We start from the raw sequence: 26,553 nt of genomic DNA, 5'->3' as shown, positions 1-26,553 counted from the left end.
AGGGTGCCACCTATTTAAACTTTCTACCTACCATACCAGATACAATTGTCTCTATTTTTTTTTTCAATTGTCATAGTTTTTTATTTACCTATTCATTATATTTATTGTCTGTCTCCACTAGGATGTAAACTGCTGTATATCCTTCAAGGCCTGAACAGCGCCACTCCCTCCTTTTCCTTTCTCACTCTCCAGCCTTAGCCCCTGCCTACCAATTGCGTCCCTGCCTCTCTCACCTTCCATGTGGGCTCCTGCCTTAGTTCCTGCTCCTAGCTTTCCTCCTCAGCCCTCTGTTCAGCTTGCTATTCTTAGTCAGCCAAAACCAGGGTTGCCCAAAACTAGGGTTGCATATTCTTCCCTCTGACTTGACCCGAGTAATCCTAGATCAGAATGGGCCAAAAGTATGATTATTCATTCTTAACTTACAGTGAACTTATAAGCTTAACATAACAACAAAAAAGTATTCTCATGTCATATAAATATGTTCATTATATACTTTATTAATCATGGACCTTCTACATATATATATTATAAGTCATTTTGGACTGCTAGATTTCCAAATGCTTAGCATATAATTTTTTATCCTAAACTCATATAAAAATCTATATTCAAATCTTTTCACAAGGCAGAAGCACACAATATTCATTTTTTAAAAACCCCGGTTTTATAATATTATCTAGCTTTCCCTTGATTTTATTCGACTATTTTCTCTGTTTACTCCAAACTGAGAGGATTTGAGATCTCAGCTTAGAAATTCACTCCAAGATTGCACAGAAGTAGAAGTCTATAAATCACATGGCTTCACTTGTCTTGAGTACATACAGCCGTAGGATTTGTCTAAAGCAAGATTCATTATAGCTTTAAATGCCTAGTAACCATTAAGTCTTTATCAAGCCACCTGTGATTTAAACTTACTTCTTTAACACAATGTCCGTAGTCCATAAAGCCTGCTAACTTCTTGCCCGTAGGGAAATTACTTTCAATGTGTCTTCTGTTCCCTTTCACTGAATACCATGATTCTGTCACAGAGTTACCTTGATGTCACCTTGGTGAGCAGCCAACCTCATGATTTCAAATACCTATTTAGTTTTAAGCTTTCAGCTGCAAAGTAGAAGTGTTTATCTTTATTCCATAGAACCTAATTATATTCCTGGCTATATAATGCTGCCCTTCATAGTGGAAACTCATTCTACTGACCCATCATCAGAAATCTATGTGGGTTGAATTGTTTTTCCTTCAGTGGTGATGGATTTGTGCTGATCCTCTCACATTCTTGTATATGGTTCCTAGTTTGAAAACGGTACATATTTTCACTACGGGCTAACTAAAATGAAGGTTGTCATTTGTGGCTGGGAACAAAGCAAAGCTAACTTCTGAATTCATGATGTTAGGGATTTCGATGATTAAATTATATGGGAGGAGAAAAGGGGGTGAGTGAAGAAGGAATCCATTGTATCAATAGCTCAAGTTTATCTGAGGATGAAAAGGGATAACTGCAAATGCAAGGACCTCATATTCTTTTTTGAAAAAGTTTAATATAATCACAGTTTTAGTTGCACACCTGTTAGATGTTTGAATTTCATATTGTTACTCATCATATTAACTACTCAATTAATGAACATAATCAAGAACTACAGAAAATGGTCCTTATACGTTTTACTTTGTGCAGCTTTTCTTAAAAAAATAAGTATAGTACATGTTTAGCTAAATTCACTTTCTACATTTTATAAATGTCAATTCATTTATTTCTTATATTAAAGAATAAACTATATAAATGTAAATAAATTTGTACACACATATATAATCAAAAACACAATTGAGGCAAGTCTGGATACTCATATGTAGAAAATAAATATAGAAATGACTTTTTGTGTAATTATAAAACTTGTTTCTTATTTCTTTATAGATGCCAATTAAATGGATGGCTCTGGAATGCATACACTATAGGAAATTTACCCATCAGAGTGATGTTTGGAGCTGTGGTAAATAAATTTTAAATCTAGCTAAGTGAAAAGCCTTAAATCTAAGGGTTTGGGGTCAGTGTAAAATATGATAAGCCAAATTTCCATTTCCTTAAAAATATAAAAATTAGAAAAAAAACCAAACTTTTCTAAAAAGTATTGTTACCTATCTTTTCTGTTCCTCCTTGGTTCTCTAAAACGTAGTATACAGTTATCTCTGCTGAGTTGTCTATCAGAAGCTCCAGTTTGGAGCAAGATGGCTGATAACTTTAACAAAAACAAAAAATGAGCTATTTTTAATTTAAGGACAGATTCATAGGACCTCACTGCCTTAACTTTCAAGAACTCTTTGAAGATATCACTGAATGCAGTGAATGTTAAAAAAAAACCTTTTTGTAAAGATATTTTTGTCCTTCAGTCAAAAACTGGAGAATTTATCATAACACAGAACAAATACTGAAAGCAGTAGGGTGAGAGCAGTAGAAGTGAGCAGAGAGGTAAGAGAGAGAGACAGCTTATCGGAGCTTTTTTTTCAATTTATTAACTACTTTGGGAGTATGAAATTTTAGAGAGTAACATGAAATGAAAAAAGTTATTTTTCTAATTAGAGCATTTATTTCATTGTATTTAACTCAATTGTCAAATGAGCTATTTAGCATCTGTCTGGCTTAAGTTCTACTTAAGCAAGAATGAGTCAGCAGCTTTTCTAAATTTTATTATACTGTATAAAATTAGCATTTCTTACTCATAAATAAAGAGTACAAAGCCCATTGCCTATTTAAATAATATGGATGGTGGTGGGGTTTTAAAGCGTGGTACAGTTTATTCTATTCTGCTTGAATTTAAATTGAGTTTTAACTATTTTTTTTTATGTTCAGAGAAAGATTTAAGCTGTATCAGCACTAAACTTAATATTTCTCGTCTAGAAAAGAATACATGTTTTGTAAAATTTTATTTAAGACATTTCAATAAAGTGGTTTTTTTTCAAATGGTTAAGCCATAGAAGTTATTACAATTTCCATGGAAACTTCAGGTATTTCACTCAATTTAGAAATTGAAACTGTTGTGTCTTTGAGGCTTAGGCAACTATAGGTGGAATACTTGGCAAAACTTAGCAGTTAATTTATGGAAAGGAGTAAATAGAGAAACAAATCTGTCATTTATTTTTTTTCTTTCCTTTCTCTCTTTTTTTTTTCTCTATCTAGTTTCTCTGAATTAGATGTCGCAACCTGCTAAAGACAAATTTTAAATGATCTTTAAAATAAAAAGAAAAGTAAAATGCTGGCATAACAGTCACATTTCTGGTATTAAAGTTGTCTTTTGGGGAAAATTCTGCTACTCAGGCTATAATATTTATCTGTATGTTGAGTTGCAAAATCCCAGGAGCTATTGGTAAAAATAAATTGATAGATAAATAAATAATTAAATAAATACTTGTTTTGAGACATAGCCCAGGTCAACAATCCATAGATTTTAAGATTTAACATATGTTAAGGTTTTAAAAATATATCTTAGTTGATTGTAAAAGGCATTCAAGGCAGAGAAAGCTATATAATCTTGTTTACAGTGTACTTTTGTTGAAAATTGCCATGGTTTCATCTTTATTTTCATAAAAATAAATGTATTGGCTGTGTATATATGTCTTCAAATGATGTCACTGCAATGTAAGTTCTGAGGGTTTTTTTTTTCATTTTCCTCAGATTGTCATACTACATGAGGCCATCTGTTTTAATCCTATCTTGTCGTCACTCCTGTAAATACTTAATTGGATAATTATTAGCAGAAGTAGAGCTTTTGATGTTTCTGTTTATTATCATTTCTATTATTTTTATTTGTATCCTACTTATATTGAAAGTTCTGTAAATTCGCATTTTAATACTACCTTCCAACTAACTCAGAACTTTAAAATCTTTCTCCTTAAGAAAAATATACATTTTTAATTATTAAATCACTAGATCATACAAAAGATCTTTAGTACATATATCATTGCTTATATCAAAAGCATTATTATCAGAATTTGGTTTTTGCTTTTATAGAGGGAATTAGTGTTCAGTGATTCAAGAAAGTCTTTTTATTCTAATGTTAGAATAAAAAGACTTTCTTCCCTTCAATTTTGTGATGTATACTTCACATGTATTATATCTTACACTTGAATTGTACCTCACTCAGAAAGTCATATGTGCTAAAGAAATCAACCTGCTCAATTGTTTCTTCTCTTTTTGTTAGTTAAAAAGAGGCCCACAATGCTTTATCATAACGAGGTAATCAGGACCCCAGCTTAGCCATTAGGACTTTTAGTAGCAAAGATAATCTGCCTTATCTCAAATTTAGTTAATATCAGATTTTGCCGGCAATCATATTTATTTTGTACTGAAGACACATGTATATAGAACATGAAGTTTTATATGTCACAATGTGACGCTGTAAAGAGTAGCTTGGCTCTTTAAGTCTTAGCATTACCTCCGAGTAGGAATGGGAAACAAGTCTTCACTCTAAATTGTTTCTGCTACCCATTAAAAATTCCAAGACAACAGGAAAATTGAGTTTCCCCTAAAGATTTAGGGAATCAGAATGGAAAAGGAATCTGAAGAGCTTTTCTTAATATTCTCTTTCAATTGCCTTTACAGAACAAACTGTTACCACTGGCATATTGCTGGTCAGTTTCAAAATATGCTTCTGTTATCCTATTTAGGAGTCACTATATGGGAACTGATGACCTTTGGAGGGAAGCCCTACGATGGAATCCCAACCCGAGAAATCCCTGATTTATTAGAGAAGGGAGAACGCTTGCCTCAGCCTCCCATCTGCACCATTGATGTTTACATGGTCATGGTCAAATGTAAGATCGCACAATAATTTTATCACCATCATTATTCTTAGTAAACAGTAGCAATTTATCTAATAGTGTAATGTTTCTCTGTGCCTGAAAGTATTGATAAATCTTAAATGTTTATGCAAAAGTCAGCAAAGTGTAAACACATGTTTTCTGTGCTTATTCTTAATATCAAGTAATATCATGCTTCTATGCCAGGAAGTCTAAATTCTATGACTCGCATTTTTCAGTTCTTTTCATTTTGATGCTTATCATTTTGATGACAAAGTATGTATCATGAAGAAAGACAGTTGCAATAATATTAGTAATCCTTACTGGAAAGTAGGAGACTAGATAAGTAATCAAAATATAAAGAAAGAGAGCTTGAAACTGACAGCTAAAACTAAATTAAATGGAAACATGTTTACTAGTTTTAGTCAGGAGGAAATTAGTGAGCTGGGGGTGGTTGTGGGGGGGGGGGAGAAATGAACCTACAGAGAACTAAAAAGACTATGAATGTTTACTTCTTGTTTTTTTTTTTCTATTAGATCATTTGTTTACATCTAACTCTTTTACTTTTTTCTGTCTTTCTATGCCCCAGACACATGTGTATTATAAATGTGTTTTGAAAGCTGAGGCCCTTAATTTAAATAGCATTAGGGAAGTCTCTGGAGTTTCTGACTTAATTTAAGGGAGATTAACATGCAGCAACCTTTCTTGTATAATCTGGGTTTCCCCCCTTTTGATTTACACAGGGTTATCAAAGAAATAAACTGGTGAAGGTGAATAAGCATCTTATTAATAAGAGACTTTGGACCCAAGTCTAGTCAGATTTATATTCATGACATGTATGATACATTCTGACAGTAAGGGAAGAAATAAAAAATGTGCTTTCTAGTTCAGGTCAGCATGCCCTTTTCTCTAAGCATAGTTCTGTTTACTCAAATATTGAGATAGCGAGAAACTGAAACCACTGGGAAGTTAACCTTTATGGTTCCAGGAGTTTAAGAGACAACTATTTTCTCATTAGCATCTTGGGATCCACAAACAAAAAAATGTTTTAATGGAAACATAGACAATATAAAGCATAGCTGAGGATGGATTATTTGAGCTTTTTAGAAAGAAAAAACAGGTAGCATTAATGTTTCATAAAAGGACAACCAAAGACTTGCCAGAACAGGAATAAAATTTGAGATCCCAAAAAGGGAGAAAAAAGCTTTTATTTAATCAGACATTGATCGGAGGATATCTATGAAAGAAAGTTGAAAAACAATGCATGTATTATATATGATCCCAGAACCAGCATAGGAGATGAAACTTCATTTACATCTTCTGATGAAATGATGTAAAACTGGGAAAACAATTTGCCTGCTAGGGATTGTTTCCTTGCTTTTAGGAGATTTAACACCTAAGAAGAGGGTGGGTCATTCGGCAAGGAAAGCTTGCTGCTTTTATTCTTGCCATGTCATCAGCAGAGCCTAGGGAGATAAAGCCCATTTTATCTAGACTCCCCACTAAATAATAATAGATATCTTGACAATTGCTGATAGTAGTTTTTTGCCAGATAGGCTAGTACTAAGATAAGCTAATGGCAATTGCTGAACAAACATTTCCAATAACTTTGTATTAGCTTTTCCCAAACAGTAGCACGAAAAAGTTGCTTTCTATTTTTCCCCTCTGTGCAAGTGTCCAGCAGCCTGACCAAGTATTTCCCTCCATGTTATTCCTGATACAAAATGATACATTTTATACTAATGACCTCTTCTAGAAGATCAAAGGAAAGTTGTTAAAAAAATCCTCTCCACACCAAAGGAAAAAAGGTAGATAGGAGATCTGAGTTTGTAACAGTAACCATAGTTAACCTGGGTTCTATTTCCTAGGGGAAAAAAAAATCAAACAAACAAAATATGATTTTTACCTTTTGTTTTATAGTAATTACATTTAGTTATGAATATTAGCAGATTGAGACAACCTCACCTATTGGATTGTGTGATAAATCATTATTAAGAGAATATTTTTCACTCGTTAGCCTGAATTTTCATAAATTTTAAATCTTGTTTTTTTCTGTGTGTAAATTTCTAGGTTGGATGATTGATGCTGACAGTAGACCTAAATTCAAGGAACTGGCTGCTGAATTTTCGAGGATGGCTCGAGATCCTCAAAGATACCTAGTTATCCAAGTGAGTACGTTTGACTTAACGTTTTTAAGATAATCCCAGTGGCAGCCTCACTACAATGGATAAATATCTGAACTTTGCAACTTCAGAAATTATCAGTAACCCAACAAATACCATGGGAAATGACTTACCAGAAGGGACCTTTTACCTGATGTCAGAACCACCTCTAAGCACCTTCCCTTAGCACTGGAGTGACTCTACTACTGAACAGCCAGATAATTATGATTATCCAAATACGTAAAACAGCCATCATCCTGAGGCAAGCCTTCTAGCACTCTACTTTTCATTAATATCTCAAAGTCACGTTCATGATCATAATCGTCCCTTTTCTGGATCAAAGGAAGCTAAAGTTTTGCTTTGATCTTGGCCATGTTTGAAAACAATAAATCAGAATTTTCAATATAACATTCAATTTTCTAGAAAAATATTTTTAACTATATTTTGTTTTGGTTTTGAAGGGATAGAGCATCCAAGTAGTAACTCAGATTCAAATGAATTGAAGTACATTGGAATCAAGTAATAGGCCAAATGAACATTTTATATCTAACAGTAGAAAAAGGGGATTGGGTTATTAAATGTTTATAATATTTTTTCCATGATTATTTCTATTCAAACTATAAAAGAGTGGGCCTGGTATGAAATTGGATTATGACTCCTCAATAAAACAAGGTGGCCTTTATCTTCATATCAATAGCTTGACACGAAGATAAAAGCCATGTCTTAGATCATCTTGTGATTCCAACTATATTTTTCCCAAATTAACTCATAACAACTGAAATTTATTTCCAACTATATTTTCCCAAATCAACTTATAGCAACTGAAATTGTTTACCAATAAAGAAAAAGACAACCTTTGAAAAAAATGAGAAATTGTATTTATGAAACAGGTCCAATGAGAAACAGTAGAACAAGAGTTTTAGTTTCTCCCCCACCCGCATTTATTCTACCTGCCACTTGTGCTGTCATTTTGAATGCCAGCACTTCAACAATGCAGCCATTATCCAGTAGAACAAATCATGGCGCCACTGCAGCATAATAACTCTATCTATCAAACCAACCAAATAAAATGCAGTTAAATAATTTAAAATTTGATAAACTAATTGCCCCTTCTTATTTTTCCTTCAAGATACAGCTCAAAGGCCTTTTGGCAACAAAGCCTACCATTATTGCCAGATCTGAAATAGATTTTGCCTCCCTCCAAGCATCCACAGCATTCTGCTTTATTTGTCTGTAATGGCATTGATCAAATTATTCTTGTTTTGATTTTATATAGATTTGCTCCAAAATCCACAAAATTAAGATGAAGAGAAGATTCATACTATTATATTCTTTTTTTGTTTTTGTACTGATGCGCAATCATTTAGGGTGATGATCGTATGAAACTTCCCAGTCCAAATGACAGCAAGTTCTTTCAGAATCTCCTAGATGAAGAGGATTTAGAAGATATGATGGATGCTGAAGAGTACCTGGTCCCTCAGGCTTTCAACATCCCACCTCCCATCTACACTTCCAGAGCAAGAATTGATTCAAATAGGGTAAGAATTAATTTTATACAGGTACCATATTATTTCTGAGAAGTGAAATCATGTAGTTTTTAATCATGGAAATCACAAAATAATAGTCCCAATCAGTGTGATTCCTAGATTAAAAACATACTATGCCCATAAAAGATAGACAAAGCTTGCCATATAAATCATTTTAAATACATACATAGGCAATACCATATGCATTCTGAAGTATCTTCAATATCTTCAAGTTTGCAAAAGGAGAAATTCTTTCCTATTCTGAAGTGAGTTAAAATAAACACTAAATTTTTAAAATTAAAAACTATATCACAGATAATGAAAGTGTACTTAACTATAAATAAATAGAAAATTCTACTTTGTCTTCTCAATTAAATAATTTGACTTATTAGTTAAGAGGTAATGTGAGTTCTGCTCTTTCATTCACTCATTCAATATATTCTGTCAATTTGAAATTGAAACACAGAAAACTGTGCAGTTCTTTGAACTAAATCAATCATATCGGTAGACCTGCTAAATAATTTCTAAGACGTAGATTTAAGTTTTCAAAGAAGCTTCAGAAAGTATTTACCCTTCCTTTTAAACATTGAACCCACTATATATAAATACCACTCTTTCTCTGAACACTGTCAAATCCACATATTTGTTCACTTGTTTATTTTTGAAAATTCATTCATCAATTATTCAACACATCTTGAGTATCTCTGCAGGTGAGGCACCATTTGACACTGGAGATTCAAAGATCTTTCACATAGCTACTGCCTTCAAGAAGTTCCCACATTAATGAAAGAGTCAAACAGATATATATGAAGAGGGTGATGAAGGTCTACGGAGGATTGTTTTTATAGGGAATTTCTGTTCATAATCAGTTTCTTCCATCTTAAGATATAAACATAATGTTTAATTGTTTCTAGAAAGTGATACTTTTCCTTTAGTCCTCTCCCCCCTCTAAGAACATTATCATTGTTAGTGGCGCAAACAGCATCCTATTTCTCTTGACTTTAAGGCGTGAGATAATTTTCAACTTGCTGTTTATTCTCTAAAATGGATTTACTCATCTTATTTCAGATTGACAGCAGTAATGGAGTAATACTCACCTAGGGCTTACTGCATGTCAACACACATAAACTAATTACTCAATCCTCACACCATGTCATTTCTATGATATGATAGTATTTATTGGCTTCCACCTCAACATCTTGGATATGTGGTATCTGGAATATTCCACAAGTGATTCTCCTATAAAATGTATGCCCCACACCTTTTACCCATCCACTCTCATTTTGGTATATGCAGAAGGAGCAAGGATGGCAACCTCAATAATTTTTACTGTTGTATGAAAAATATGTCATTTCACCCTAAATGGAACTTATATCTTATGCCCAGCATGGTGAAGATAATTAAGTTTCCAAAATTAAATCAGCTAATATTGAGCATTAGTCTTTTGTTAGTGGGAGTGAGGAAATTCATGTTCCACCCATGTTTTAATATGCATCAGAACTTCATTCCTTTTTACAGCTGAAAAATATTCCTTTGAGTACATTTACCACATTTATTTATCTGTCCATCTGTTGGTGATCACTCGGTTTGCTTTCATCTTTTGGCAATTATAAATAATGCCTCTATGAATATCAGTATATAAATCTCTGTTTAATCCCTGCTTTCAATTCTTTTCAGTATATACCTTGAAGTAGGGCATATGGTTATTCTACACTTAACCCTTTGAGGAACCACCAAACTGTTTTCCAGAGCAGCTGCATCATTTTACATTTCTACCAACACTGAATGAGTGTTCCTACTATACCACGCCCTTTCCAATATTTATTATTTTCCATCTTTTTAATAGCTGTTTTAGTAGATATGAGATGGTAATTCTCTGTGGTTTTGATTTGCATTTCCCTAATGACTAATGATATTGAGCATCTTTTTATGTACTTATTGAACATTTGTGTATGTTCTTTGGACAATCTGCTACTGTTTTTAAGCTGTTTTTTATTTTTTATTCTCACGGCCTCAGTTACTTTATTTATAAAGTTAACCCTTTATTTCCCAGAGCTCGAAGTAAGATGGATCTGCCAGTTTCTGCTAATTGTTCAAAGATTATGTGGGGAAATGGAACCCTGGCGCATTATTATGATGCTATCTTGGCCAACCAGAAATACCTGTCTTTTTCTTTTGAGTGACCTTTTATATTAGCTTGATATAAGGAATTAAATATTACATATTACTATATTGAATAAAAATAGCTAATAAATTTATATGGCTAAAGATATTATATTTATTAGAAATTTTAATTTAATATAAACCTTCAATGCATGCTTATAAAAGAAAGAATGATTTCAGTTGTCATAGGAATGTTCAGTCATTTGTGGTAAGTAGTTTTGAAGGTGAAGTGTTCTACCTTTTTCAAACATTTCAAACAATTCTCAATTATCTAGACCCCAGAAAGGCAGAGGGATAGCAAGTCCTCACACGGGGGGACTGGGCACCCAAAATGGGGGTATCCTTAATTTCTCCACTGCTTTCAGATCTGCTCAACAGTAACAATATTGACAGATCTGCACATTTTCTCCTCTTTTTGCTCTCTCTCTCCCGGGATAGATATATAAATGAGTTAAAAAAAAATGGACAATTTTTTGGAAAAAGGTGGACTAAATATAGGCAGAAGAAATGAAGAGGAAAAATAAAGGAGTTTGTTATCTCACAGATTGGATCAGTGTCTAAAAACCTGAATGTAGGCTAGAATGGGGCGAGCACTCAAAAAGGTGAATTTATGTACCACTACCACTTGACCCTCAGATTTAGATTTCATAATTTTGATAAAAGATATTTTAGTAAGGCTGCCAAACAGTATAATTACCTTTGAGATGTTTATAATTAATCGCTAAATGCAGGGCAGGCCATGGTGGCTCAGCAGGACGAGTTCTTTCGTTCCATACTGGACACCCAGGCTCATTTCCTGGTGCCTGCCCACGCAGAGAAAAAATAATAATAATAAAATAAATAAATGCAAGCAAACAGTATGCCTTTCTTGTCCAATTTATGATATTGTGCTGTAATATATGCTTCCTAAGATGCATAAACTAATGTAAATTCAAACAAAATGGTAATGCAGAAAAAAATGACACTATTCTCAATAATGACATTAAAAATTTGAGGGTGTCATTTGGGTTTGTCTTTATACTTCAATAAATCAAAAATATGAGCTCTTATTTTATGAAATAAAAATAGTAATATTAATATGTGCTAAAATTATAAGGAGCTTAAAGATGATCTGGGTACATAGTGTCTGCCAACCAGGTACTAAGTTCAGTGCTTTAAGTTAACTCATTGTTATTTCACAAAACCTTGTGAAAGAGGTACTAGTATTAGTCCCATTTTAGGAGAGATATGGAGAGTTTTAATTTAAACTTACACATGAGAAGGGAACAAGCTAGAAGGTGAGTCCAAACTTCAGTAGTCCCTCATGGAGCCTATATTTCTAAGATGGGGAGCTGGGATAGAAGGCTTCCTCATTTCAGTTTGCTGTCATCTCCTTGTGTATTATGGAACTCACACTTTTCATTCACTTAATAGAGATGTGGGTAAAAGAAACTAAATTGGAAATCAGAGCTCTCCCATTCTAGAATCACTCTGCAATACCTTAACCTTGGTCAAATCATTTAGACTAAGTTTCTTTACTTCATTGATGAAAAGACTGAACTAGATCATCATTAAGCTCCTTCTAATTTGAAGGGCTTTTCAAAATAATTATATTTTATACATTTATATATGTTTTTTCCCCTAAGGAATATCTAATGGAAAAAAACGACGAAAAGCCTATGGGTTACTGCTATTTATAACTTTTTTTCCCTATGTGACTGAACATAGAAGAGAAAAATCCAAAGATACAAGTTAAGGAAGCATCTTAGCTAAATGATATAGTAGGAGAATTTTGTGATATTACAAGGTTACTCTCATTGCAATTTACCATGGATCAATATAAATTTTAACAATGGCTGCTACTTGATGATAAAAGATTATTGTCTCAGTATATTGGTTTTACATTTCATCCAAAATATGTCAAGACTTCCCGCACAATGTCCTTGGTATCAGGATAAGAATCTTTTATCTGTTAAGGCAGTAGAAAGAGCTCTTCTTATCTAGACACTCCATACCACTAGGTATTTGTTTGTCTCAAAGCATTCTCTATCTAAGTCGTAATATTTTAAATTGGTCAATTTATTATAATGGAAGAGGACATGAATTAATGCACTCAACGTTTATCATGGAGTAGGCATTGTTGCGGGCAATAAGGGTTAGACTTGGAAGACAGAGGTTCTGCCCCCAAAGAGTTTCTATTATAGTTGAGGAAATACTGTTTAGGTGAACACAGGGTATTATAGAAAATAGACAAAGGGAACCAAATCAGTTTAAAAGGATATAGAAAGTCATTTTAGCTGCATGTTGATGGAAGGCTAAGACCTAGTTTGGAGAAGTGGGTTTTTATGGTACAGATCTGAAAAAGGTGAGAGGGAAAGCAAAAACAAACAAAAACGAGCAAAACACCTAGACATGAACAAAGACATGTTTTAAAATTTACTTTTCAAACCCTAGTTTTCTAATATTTCTAGATTGCACAAGCTGGCGCACTCGTCTGTGTGATCAGAGGAGGTAGGGTAGGTCTTCTCCCTCCCTTCCTGTTATTTTACAATATTATCAAGTCTTGAGACATAGTTTGGAAATCTTTTTTTTTTTTTTTTTAAAAAAAAAAACATGGGCAGGCACCAGGAATCGAATCTGGGTCCTCTGGCATGGCAGGCAAGCATTCTTGCCTGCTGAGCCACTGTGGCCCACCCTGGAAATCTCTTGCTTCTCATTACTTCATCTAATTCAAAACCAAATTCTTTTTCACCCGTTTCTGAAAAATAGTTCTCAAATGCCTATCTTCTGTTTCTTCTGCCGTGACTCCAATTCAGGTCCTCCTCATTTCACAGAAATTACTATGAAATCTCCACAAGCAGTATCTCTGTCTCCAATTGTTCCCTGTTCACTTCTAATCACTGCTGCTAAACTCTCACTTACCAACTTCAGTGTCAGTTATTTTCTTAAAACATCCAAATATTTTTGTGCAAATACGCTCAATTTTAAATATAGTGTTTACTTTGGACTAAATGAAAGACAATGTGAGTATCTGATCTTTGAGTAACATCAATTCCCTTCATTTTTTACTTATCCTCTTTTATTTAGAGTATACCTTTCTATTATTTTATCAATGAGATGGACTTGAATGTTATATATTTTATTAGGTCCCTCTTTATATGATGAATAATCCTATTGTCACTAACAGCTGAAAGATTTTTGAACATTTATCTTAGGAAATGCCTGGGTCATTCCAGATGACCAGTCACTGCAATTCATTCTCCACTACTCTCTATCTCCACTCACAAATTGCCCAGGGCTGCGTTATCCCAACATTGGTCTCTTTTGACATATAGATCATATCTCTTGCAATACTCTGGTGCTTTCTCTTTTAGTTTAAAACTGTGGGTGGGTTGGTTGGTTTATTTTGGCAAAGAATTATGTCTCCTTATGCCTTATAGATTTGTCTTTTTTAAAAAAACGTAGGAGCATAATGTCAAATAGCATTGTTTATTCTCCCAAGTTCTTGAAAATGACAGGAAATACCAAAAATGGTTCTAATCTCTCTTATTTTCAACTAATTTGAGAGGGTTCCCTACCCTCAAATAGCTAATTATATACAGCAGAATACCAGGTGACTTTTTGCACAATGCTTTCTCTACAGTTGTAGAGACTTTCTTAAAATCCAGATCTGTTATTTTAGTTATACTACTATGTTAGATTTACATTTATTTTAACAAGGAAAATGTTTCCCATTGTTATTGTCCTTTTCTTTCTCCATGACTTCCTAAGGATTTTCATAGAGTTTAAGAAATTGCATCATGTTAAACATAATTATAAACCCTCCAGAGTACCTGATCTGGATTCTTCATTTAACATTATCTCTAGGAATTACAAACGGAAATAAAATATTCAAGTAGGAAAGACATCATTTTTAGACTTCTTTCTCACCTCATATCCACAGGTGTCATAAAAATAACTTCTAGCAGATTTGAGCTTTGGGTAGCAACTCCCTATTGTGGTACAGTTTGATTTCCTCTAGGATTAGTTGTTTCCTTTGGGGAATCTCCCTTTTCTAGTCCCAGATGATTGTCTATATTTCTTTCAACACTTTCCTCCCTAAGAAACATTATTCTTATTCCTTCTTTCTCCAGTCTTTAAACAAAGTCCAGACTACTATGTGTGTAAAACTACATTTGAATGCTTGCACATGTAATAAAGATGGAAGAATTCCTAGTATAATTTCCTAGAACACAGGAAATTAGAGTGATTTTTTTTTTCCTGGAATGAAGTAGCAACCAGGTAACTTAGAACTTCCTAACCTTAAAGTTGGTGAAGGAGAAAGGACGGACAGTAAATGTAACACAAAGATAAAAAATAGTAATGAAATAATTAGTGCCTATACATAAATTTTCATACTCCAATTTAGATACAGATAGTAGGCTTTCTCTACCATTTCTACAAAGTAATTTTGCCCCCTCTCCTTTGCCCCTTCCTTTTCTTTCCTTTCCCTCAGCATGTATGTTTTTGTCTGGATATTCATATTAACTAGATTTTTCCCTGAATGAAAATATAGCCAGTGTGGTTTGCCCTTATCCCTACTATATAAGTCAATTCTAAGTAATAGTTTAGCTTATACCACTGATATGCCCTCTTGTTTTGAGATGCACACATAAGTAATTGTTTACTCATGGAATATCAAAGCTAGAAGCATTCTTAAAAGTCTTAGTGCAAACTCTCTCACATTACAAATGCATAAACTATACGGGAAGAGATAATAAAAGCTATAGCTCAGGGTCTTGCTTCTAAGGGAGAAGTGGGAAGCCGTGATCCAATCTTTCATATCTAAGCCTAGCATTCAATTCTCTGTTTGTTCCATCTGCTTTGTACTAGTCATACCATGGAAATTTTGATTTGACTTCAAATCTAATGAGATTTCCTATCAATTGCTTTAAAAGGCTCCTGCAGCGAGTACAATGAGAAGCCAGAGACCCTACTGCTATTTTGCATCCTCGGTTTATGCTCTGTGAAACTCCCTGTAATCAAGAGTTAATAGTTTAGGAAGATCGAATGGAACTCTTAGAACCAAAATGGAAGCCAAAAAGCAGGGGGAACGCTATCTTTACTGGGACTCAGTAATTATATACTTGAAGATACAATGATCCTTAAAAGTTTTATAATGCTTTCTAAAATTTCAAACACCCACCTAACTATAGCTCCCATTTATTGATCATATATTTATGTGTTAGGCTCTATTCTAAACATTTTAAATTTATGATTTTTAATCTTTACAACAAGAGTAAGTGGAAAGATTAAAATTCAGTTTTACAGAGACAGAAAAGGGACATAGAGAGACAAAGATTTTTGCGGAAACGCACAGCAAATGTGGTAAAATGTGATGTTTGAACCCAGATCAGTCAGTCCCCAGTCTGCTTTTTAACTTCCACCCTTTATTATGTAAAAGAAATGGCAAAATCAATATAGCATATTTTAAAAGTAATAAAAAATGTGCTACTCATAAGTAGAAAGCCTAACAAATGTTCAAATGAAGTTCATTAAAAGTTAGTTGGTATGGAGACCTAAATTTCTTTACTTATTTTTTTAACAATTAAAACAATCTTTATGATTGTGCTTTGCTCTTATTAAAAGTAGCACACCCTGACCACTCCATATTCTCAAACTCTATTTCAAATAATATAATTATGAAATCAGAGTGCCACTTTCATATTTTGAACATCCACAAACATAAGTGGCAGCTGAATAATGCTTTAAAGTTTGCAAAGTACTTTGGCTTATTTGGTGTTTTTTTTTCACCTCGGAATCCCAATTTATGCAGTGAGTGAAATCTGTGATCTATTAAGTGACTTGGTAACTTGATTAAGAGCTTGGCTAGATAAGAAACATACCAGTGTCAGATTTTATGACTCCAAACCAATGTTCTTTCCATTAAATAATAATTCATCTGACGGAACTTCTTGAACTTAAGGTTGATTTAGCTTAATACCTGTACCAGACTTACATGCACTAACACTCAGCGACACTGTGAGTCCACCATAGAAATGCTGCTTATTTGAGAAGAGTCTGGCATTAAAGAAGGTGGCAGTGCTCTTCCTGAAATTATTTTACAGCCAAGCAGTTGTTACCTAGAATAAGGTGCCTCTATAAACATTCAGACAAGGCTTCTTTCCTTCTTTGTCAAAGAATGCTAAACAAGGAAATCAGGGCCAGAAAAGGGAATAAAAAGTAGCAAGGGGAAACTAGAGATGAAACTTAGATTTAGACGGTTAATGAATGTGTTTTTATCTAAATCATTTAGATGATTTTTTTTTTTAGTCATATGGATGCAAGACTCCAACTCTGCTGTATATTACTGGAAAAACTTCATCAAGAAACCTATTCTTTCCTGAACATGACCTAGAGCGCAGTTGTATCTTTACTTTTTACATAATAGACTTGGGAGATTATCATTCAATGTCTATTCTGATTTTTTGGAAGTTATTTACTCAATTTGTTTATTTAATTTAGGTATTTTTATTTTTTCGCTACTTTTTACAAATCTATCTTTGTCTGCCAAAGATTCCTAATCAGGCTAGCCTGCTATGATGATTGCTCCTGCAAAGTCTTCAGAGAGAGAGAGAGAGAGAGAGAGAGAGAGAGAGAGAGAGAGAGAGAGAGAGAGAGAGAGAGAGAGAGAGAGAGAGAGAGAGAGAGATGGTTCTATTTCATTCTCAATAAGGATTGATGGCATTTTGAAAGGTTAAGAATATCCTTTGATTACTCCATGAAATGGAATGGAGAAGATGGTTGTAGGTAGTGGGGGGTGGACTAGCTCATCAGCTTTCCTTTGTACATTTTCTGTAATTGAACATACTCTAATCACAAGCATCTGTGTTTCAGTTCCTTTCCTTGCTCACCTGCCCAAATGAAAAGTTCTCTCATTCAGTGCAGAATTCTCACATATCAGAGTGTTCTAAAAAGAGGCTAATTTGCGCTCTGTGGTTTTCACTTTAGACACTGTAAACGAATGGCTGTGAACGAGCCTCTCATTACACTCAAGAAAAGCTGAATTGAGAGATGGGTCGACTACCGTGGGAAAAATTCCAAACACTATGACCGTGTCTCTTGCTGTGAAATATTCTACATTGTGATGGAAGAAGTACTGTAAATCAGAGAGGGAAAGAAATTGGAAGTTTAGTACGCAACCAATTTGGTTTGCTTTTATCCAACAATAATCATAGACATTGTTTAGCAACATCCATACTTATATTTTTCCCTCTATGGAAGAAAACAATGTTGAAAATTCTTTCCATAGTAGAGATGTAGAGATAAACAGATTATTTGGAGCCTGGTATAATCTCTTTTTAGGGAGAAGCAGATATTATAATGCCTTTTGAGAGTGAATAGGCTATAGGACATTCCTGGGTTGGACCGAATCATTCATTCTTTTACTCCTGAAAATTACATTTATGTGAATGAGATGACTGAAAGAATAAGTAATAAAATGCAATGCCTTTTATCACTTATTATGTGCCAGGCACCATATTAAGCATCTAACATTTATTAGTCTAATATCATGAAATCCCTATGAGGCGCTTACTATTGGTATATGAAGAAACTGAGGCACAGTGATTAAATGGCAGAACCGAATAGCCTGGCTGTAGAGTTCACAGAGACTATGCTCTTAACCACGATGATGCATTGCCTCTCATTCTGCCTCTGACATTGCTTTGCCATTCTATCATTGCTATAAAGACAACCCTCAGTACTTCTAAAATGGGCACATCAGTGAAGAAATTTCACTTTTTGATCTTTTTTATCATCAGATTTCTCATAAATGCTAATTTGGATCTTTTAAGGGACAGCCTATATAATTTTACTACTAGCTGCTTATCTGCTAATTGAAACTTAGAAATTTCCACTTACCTCCATCAAATAACAGCTTAATTCAGGCAAGTAGCAAAGAATATTTATTTATTCAATCATTTATTCATTAATCAAACATTTACTGAGGTATCTACTATGTAACTGATCTCAGTTGACTAGTAGGGCCACATTGAGTTCTGACCTCAAGAAATGTACAGGTTAAGTAAGTAATCAATTAAATGCAATGAGATAAGTCTTATAATAAAGACAAGCCACTAAGGAGGCATTAGGGATCCTTTGAGCAAAGAATATTTTTAAGCAAATGAGTATTAAAGTCAGATTTGGATTTTAGTAGGAACATTCTGGTAACTTTTTGGTACATGCATAAAACAGAGAGATTTAGTATCAATAGATCAAAGAGAAAACTATTGCAAGACTGTAAAGCTCTACACTTCCATTGCCTGAAGCAGAAGAGATAGAATGGAAAGGTTGATGTAAGTGATGATTTTGTTAGACTCAGCAGGATTTGGGTACCAACAGGATGTGAAAGAATGAGATGGAGAGAGAAGTCAAGGGTGACACTAAGTTTTCTAATTGGAAGACTGGAGAAGATGGTTATGTTGTTAGAGTATTAGCAAACTCTAATAGAGTAGAGTTGCGCTACTCCATTAGCATGTAAGAGCAGAGGGTATAGCCTATGGAAATATAATTAATAGTTTGGAATATAAGTAGATATAGCCATTTGACAGTAAGGAATATGTGTCTAGAGGTCAAGTGAAGTTAAGACTTGATTTGGAAGCCATTACTAGCCTTGAGTTCATGACATATTTGTGTTCTTTTTGAGAGTCATTTCAGTAGCATGTGGAACTAGTGGAAGGCAGGATACAATTGGCTGAAGGGTAAAGTCAAGTAGTGAGAATCTCTGAAAAATTCTTCGATGTGAAGGGAAAAAAGGACAAGAATGTGAGGTCAGCGAGGAATATTGATCAGAGGAAATTTTCTAGAATAATGGGCACAATGGACATTCTTAGACGTGAGTGAGCTAGTGGTATTATACAGATGGAAGCTAAAGGGAAAGGGGATAAAAGGTGGAGAAAAGTCCAGGATGTGTTAGGGGAAGATAGGTTCTAATACATTTGCAGACAGGTTTATCATGAGCAGGGTGAGGTGATCTTTGGCAAAGGAAAATTTAAGAATGAGATTTTAATCCATCTGGCAGATGGGTGTTTTTCTATTCCTTGAGCACTGGGTAAAAGGTTACTGAACCCACAATCCACAGATAAAAGACATTCAAACTGCTTCACCATTTTTTCCTTTTAATTCAGGAGGGAAAAAGTGCTTACTGGGGCAATTCATCAAGCTGGGAATTTAATATTCCAGAGTTGGGGCTCTAAAATCTAAATGCCCATGTTTAAACCCAGGCTCCAGTACTTAACACCTGTGTGAACTTGGGCTATTTACTTAACTTCTCAGGGTCCTCTTTTCTAGAATGAGGATGAAAATAATATCTACTATAGGTATATATGAAACTGTTAGCCCTTCCATCTTCTTAGGCCCAGGTTCATGTGGTACCTCTATCCCACATTTCATTGATTCACACACCTTCTTTGATTTCTACAACCAAGGCCCTCCTTCCATTCCCCTAACAACAAAAATAATTGACACCAAGATTTTCTGAATTTGATAGATTTGATGGAAGACCGAACTGGTAGACAAGACCAGAGGATTACCTCATAGTCTTCTACTATCTCCCACTTTGTTCCACCCTCTGATTTGTTCAGCTCTGTTTCCCTCCCACCTTGACCTGGGGCTCCAAATTGTTCTTTCTCTGCTACATAGCATAATGTCCCTTCTCATCTAAAACCTTGTCACCCAGGACTTAGGTGATTGGCTTCTTACCCAAAACCCTTATTCAAGATTTGTTAAAAACATTTAATAGAGACGTTTAGTTGTCAAGAGGTATTTTGGCTCAGTTGTAATGCCAGACTTTCCATCTCAAAGTTTTTTAGAGATTGGACACTGAAGGGCTACTAACATAGAGATATATAGATTCTAGTCTCTCTGTTATGTAGAAAGCAAAGTTGTTGGCAGACAGGGAGAAGAGCATGAATGTTTTGGGAAGCTTAAAAGTACTGGCTAAGGCTTAGAGTAAATGTCATGGCCAGGCATAGGAACAGACTAATAGGGCCTAATAAATTCAAGGACTCATCAAAGAAACGTTGCTCTTTGGAGGTACCATGCTCCTTGAATGCATGATTGGTAGGTGGTACCAAGCTAACTGGGGGTAATGGAGAATGAAAAAAAAAAGGTTATATACATCCAGAGTTGAGAATTGGCATGGCAGCTGCATTAAAACAATATAGAAGCAGAAAGAACTGAAGGCCATATTGAGTATCAAAAAAAGTATTCCGCCATCCAGTATAATTTTTTTTTGTCAATCTAGCAACCACAGATCATCTATTTTTTACTTGCATTAATTGTGTATCCACTATGAACCCAATGTATTACTAGGTTCCTTATATACATTCCTATTAAATGCACTACAAATGAAAAGCAATGGGTATTCTTTCCCCATTTTAGGCTAAGAAAATTGGACTCAGAGAGGTAGAGTAGCCTGTGACATAGCTAGTAAGTAAAAATTCAAACCCCTATCTAACTGACTTAAAGCCCATGCTGGAAAAATAAAGTATCAAGAAATTGAGGGGCTAAAAAAAGCTTGAAGAATCTATTGATTCTGAGAAAGTAAAGTTAGAGAATGGAGGCTATGTTTGGATAAAAGGGTTTTTTGGTTTTGAAATTCTGGAACTCGAGTAGTTCCTGGTGAGGTTAAGTTCTATCTATGAGGTACTTAAAGTGAAGTAGAAATAGTATCTTAGACAAGGAGGATCCTCAGAGACTCTAATGCTGAGATATCCAGTGGTTTGACAATGGTGAAAGAGGTCAGGAATAAGCCAGACGCCACTGATATTATGAATGACATTAATGAACAACCTCCGTGTTGTGAAGTACCTGGGAAGATTGCATATAATAATCATAAAAATAAGGAGTGTGTTATAATCGTTTAGTCTGAGCCTCAAGAGAAGAGGAGGAGGGAATGTAGTTTGAGGAGCTATGATCTTAAGACTTCAGAGTATATTAATACTGGCTTTGATGCTCAAGTTAACTCATGGAATGAATATTCTCCACTAGTGAAGAGATCTAAAGAAGCCTTCTGGGTATACAGGAGGCCTGCTCACCAATGCTAGGTTTCTGAAGTAGAATAAACTGTAGGGAACATTCTCTGAAACAATGAGAATAAAGTAGGAAAGATCCAGATTTTGTGAGGTCTGATACTTTTATTCTTGGGAGTAGGGGTGGAGCATCTTTAAGAAAAAGGATGCTAAAATAAAAATCTTAGTTTAACATGTTATGAAATCACATAGCTTCTGTTAACTTATAACATGGGTACTTTGCAAGGCCTTGGAAGAGTTCATATAATTGAAATACCTGGAGATTAAGCTTATTTATTGTTTCAAGATAAATTCACCTTTGACTAGAAGAGGTTAGGAAACACACAGGCAGAATAGCTGCTGGAATGAATATGTTCCTGGTTTCAAAGAGCACCTTAGTGAAAGCTTCCTTTGGGGCTTCTAGTATTTAGAACCTCAAGATGGATGGGAAGGGACCTGAAAGTTTAATATGATAAACAAAGAGCCCTTTATTTATTGTGCATTCCCTTGCTTCTGGAGGAGGTTGTCCAGCATATTTAAAAATTTTATTTGCAGGCTGGTAAACATTTTATGAATGTTCAACTGATCACATGTTAGGAGGAGCTTGTTACATGTTTCTCCTCTTCTCTCCACCAGAATTTCCGAGCAGGAGAATATGAAAGCATTTCAAAGAAAATAATTCACAACCTAGGCTTGGATCAAGCTCTCTTAGAAATATCTTCTCCTCTTGAATAATTGACATTCAGTGTGTTTTCTATGGCAACAGGCTGGATAAAAATCCTAGAATTGCTGTCAGTGTGCTAATATTACTTCTAATTGTTCAAACCTGATCTTTCAATTGTATTTCAGTAAGAATTTAAAAGACCAATTCTAGATATAATCAACATGTCCTTTTCTCACTTCTTAATATTGACAAGGATACAGTAAATCTAAACTTTTTTTCACCAAAACTTAAGCTAGTAGATCTCTTAATACCTCAATAAGTAAATTAAGGAGAAATAAAAGAGGTGAGATACTAATGTAACCATTCAGATATTTATTTAAGGATCTAGTTATCCTAAAAGGTGATACAGCTAAATTAGAAATGATCCTAAAAGTTTTTATATATTTATAAATGATAAAAACAAAGTTACTGAAAGACCCTGTGCCTGACATTACAGGTTTATGGAAAGAAAGACAACCATACTCTCCTTTGTGATTATATTCATAAGACAAAGTATTTTCTTCGGTCAGAACATAGCTGCACCTTGGCTCAATATATTTCTTTAAAAATGATAAATAATAACTGTGTTAGTAAATAATAAAGAAGAAAGTGGTCTTGCTTTTTCTCCTCTATTACTTTTATTTGTTTGGTAGTCATGGGAGAAAGGCCCAGATATATATACATAACATGCGGGAAAGTCTGTTTTATTTTTTCCCAAGTCATTTATCAGATTACTTTAAGGTTGAAAATCTAATGTTGCTTTTCTTTAATTTAGCTGCTTTCTTTCTAAAATGTGTCTTTCTTAAAAATGTTTATTATGCTTTCAAAAATCTATAAAGTAATTCAGATTTCTGTTTATTAACGAGGCATTGGAATTCTCTCCACCAGACGTGGCATGCGAGTTCACACATTTCCTGCATTACTGAGTGGCCCTGCCTAATGTGTCAGCTTTCTCTGAAAAGATCAGCAATCGCAGGGAGGAAAAAATTTAATCTAAGCGTACATTCAGCACTGAGGACTTCTTGGCCTCTTGACAATGCCACAGCATGAATTCTGAGACATATCTTATTAGGAGTCTGTCTGGATGCTTTCAAGTGTTCAGTAGAAGTGATTCAAAAAAATCAAGGCCAACACATACTCTGCAGAAACATGCATTTCTAATGTTTGTGTTTCATTGACTCACCCTCATCTAAAAAAAAAAACTGTAATGAATGTGTTTCAGTTTATCATAATCTCTACTGTTAGGTCATTCCATTAATTTATTTTAGTTGGCCAAGGACTTTATTATGGGACATTTAATATGCATCTTTCTGTGACTAAAAGGTGGGAGAGTTCTAAGGGTCTTACTTTGATTTATTGCAGGGCTAAGAAAAGCATATTATTATTTTCAAAGAAAGTCTTAAAATTCCTTTAAATAATGCATTAATACACATTCAAACAAAATGTAAATTATTTCTCACTATTTTATTTACATCGACAACACCAATCATTTTTTGACAGTTATTTCTCCTGAAATATGGGATATCCAATCTTCAAAATAATGTCTAACCATCACAGATAAATATGTAGTTGTATAATTACTTTTATTCTGAAACTCAAGAAGTATATGCTTATTTTTGACTTGCCACACAGATGATTTTATATGGTTAATACTTGGAAATTTCAGCCTTCAGTTCTATTTTCTTTAACTAAACAGAAAAATTACCAGGTTTTACATTTATATAATACCTAATTTTATTCAAAGATAGTTAACATGAGCATGAGCTCATAAATCTCATAAAGGCAAAACAAGCATTATTATTCCCATTTATGAGATGAGGACACTAAGCTCTGAGGAAGACTTTTCTGTGGTGGCAGAGTTATTGGGTGATATTGTTCTCCTTTAATCAATTCTCTTTTCCTACATCTGCTTCCTTCCCTATAGACTCACATGAGCTAAAATTTTCACTTAGAACTTCATTTACTTATAACTTTGATGTTCTATGCAATTTAGCTATGACTGTACTTAAAATGCTTTTGAAAAAATGGAAATAATTCTTCGTCGCATCATTGGGTTGTGCACCACAATATAGAAATATAGGTGGGTGGCCTGCACCACTTGGAAAAGATACTGGTAGGGATTTTCTCACAAGCCAAAACCATATTTTCCATCTGCCTAAAGCCTCTCTATTCTTATTGTTCTTAGTGAACAATTTATACTTTGAGGGATAAAGCTGAGGCCTGAGTTTCCTAGGCCTCCAAATCATTAGGAGACATGTGCATGTGTATAATACTGTATATGTGTATAATATCGTATATATACTTTATATATAATACATACATACACATCCCTCCCTCAGGGGAGTGCTGTCATACTAGTGATAGAATCCTGAAGTTTTATTCAATACATCTTACTGAACATTCCTTATGTCCGTATCCCTGGGGTTGTGCTATGTATGAAGGATATAATGGTAAATCAGAGTAAGTCCTATTCCAAATAGTCTCACAGTGTACTAGAGAAGACTTAGAGTATCGTTGATAAAATTACTCACATGGAGTCCACAAAGGGTTCTTCATAAATATTTGTTGAATCAATAATTAACATAGTAAGCGTAATGATGATTTAACAATGGGAACAATGTGTAATTCAGACGAGCCAGAAAGCGCATTGAGGAAATGACTGCAGTTGGGTAAAGGCATAAAGCTTCTCACCTCTGTGGCCCATTTGGGGAACTGCTGGTCATTACTTTGCCTGGAGGTTTATCGGAGAGAGGGGAGAGATGAGACTGGAAAAATTGGCAAGGGCCATATCTTCCAAAACTCTTCAATGCCACAAGAAATTGAGACTATAACCTGAGGGTACTAGGTAGTGTTGAAGCTTTTTAAACTGAGGAATGAAGTGCAAATATTGCTTGGAGCGAAGGGAAAGACTAGGATCTGGAAGACCAATTAGAAGGGTATTACAAGTACTCTCAAGAAATTATCATAATTAAATTGATCACATGCCTATTTTCCAAAGTGCCATCATGATCTACTCCTAGTATCCTGACATAATTATTAAAAGCAATTCTTGTACCTCAAAGTATCTTAGTATGATGGATTATATATGGCACATTAGCCTGAACTAAAGTTGTGATAGTGAAGACGGAGAGAATAAAATTCTGAGGTACTGAGACATCTGAATGCATAGAACGTGAATGCCTGACACAAGGCATGAGATAGGGGAAAAATCAAAGTTGATAGAAGACATTTGACTTATACAAGTGAGTAAGTTGTTGATGCCCTTCGCCAAGCCAAAGAAGAGAAGACAATTAGATTTAGCATAGGGAGAGGAGCTCGTGATTTTAGTTTTGGAAATGTGACATCTGAGATGCTGTGGAACATTCTGTTGGAGCTATCAGGCAAGCAGTTAAATATATGGTAATATATTTAATCAAATATATATAGATTGGTCTTCAAAGTTAATAACTGGGTCCATACTGCTTGGCTAACACAAATGTGAGAAAATGCCCCAAATTAATTTATCAGACTACATAGGTGCCTTCAGGCCTTTCTAAAGCCAAGTCACTGAGGAGAAAATAAGAGGTTATTTTGGAATGTGAGTTACTAACCCAGAATGATGTACCAAGGGAGGGCAATATAGCAATACTCCCTATAGAACCCAGGCAGGAAAAAGTGACCCCTGGAGTCTGTTAGGGAGAAAGAAGTAAATACTCATGGACCTGAAATTGAAGAACTCAAACTAGGTAGAGAAATGTTGAGATCAGACCACCTGCTTTGGAATTTTGTTTTGGCTGTCCCTGACTGGTGGACAGGCATGATCTAGGGATCTCAAACCGACTTTAGTAAACCATAAAAGTATTTTTCTAATTAGTCCTTACTTTGTTTATTTGTTTGTAACTTGCTATGTGACTTTGAGGAAAGTCACTTGCCGTCTGATTAGCCTTTGCTGAAAACAGATGAGATTCAGTAATCTCTTGGCATTCACGTCAGATCTAAAATTAGATTCTCTAGTTTCAGGCCTGTTTCATTTTCTGTCTCCTTTATGGCTTTTATTAAATTTTTAACCATTTTAGAATTTGAAAGGAAATTATTATGGTCATAATCCAGTTAATCTAGATTGGCTCTGGCAGCAAAAAAGTGTAAATGTTGGAAACTAAGAAGTATTAGTGGTTATTTTTTGTTTTTATCTTTTTTTTTTAATTTTA

At 34.4% G+C, this 26,553-nt stretch overlaps 1 protein-coding gene across 7 annotated transcripts in view; it reads left to right on the top strand.

Annotated features, from left to right (window-relative positions):
• The window catches only part of ERBB4 (erb-b2 receptor tyrosine kinase 4), a 1,077,155-nt gene that overhangs the window by 1,032,127 nt on the left and 18,475 nt on the right, over positions 1 to 26,553 (top strand). For 6 of the 7 annotated variants that reach the window (XM_077154990.1, XM_077154989.1, XM_077154987.1 and 3 more), the window contains 4 exons: positions 1,904 to 1,979; positions 4,651 to 4,797; positions 6,853 to 6,950; positions 8,312 to 8,482. In XM_077154990.1, the coding sequence (XP_077011105.1) occupies positions 1,904 to 1,979; positions 4,651 to 4,797; positions 6,853 to 6,950; positions 8,312 to 8,482 (492 nt within the window). Of the gene's footprint in view, positions 1 to 1,903; positions 1,980 to 4,650; positions 4,798 to 6,852; positions 6,951 to 8,311; positions 8,483 to 10,523; positions 10,649 to 26,553 lie in introns of those variants that run through there. The other variant, XM_077154994.1, reaches the window with a different exon arrangement.

The sequence above is a fragment of the Tamandua tetradactyla genome, chromosome 3, assembly GCF_023851605.1.
Source record: "Tamandua tetradactyla isolate mTamTet1 chromosome 3, mTamTet1.pri, whole genome shotgun sequence".
In the NCBI taxonomy this organism is placed as follows: domain Eukaryota; kingdom Metazoa; phylum Chordata; class Mammalia; order Pilosa; family Myrmecophagidae; genus Tamandua; species Tamandua tetradactyla.
Note: the sequence above shows the minus strand (reverse complement) of the source record. Positions and strands in the feature narration are given on the sequence as shown.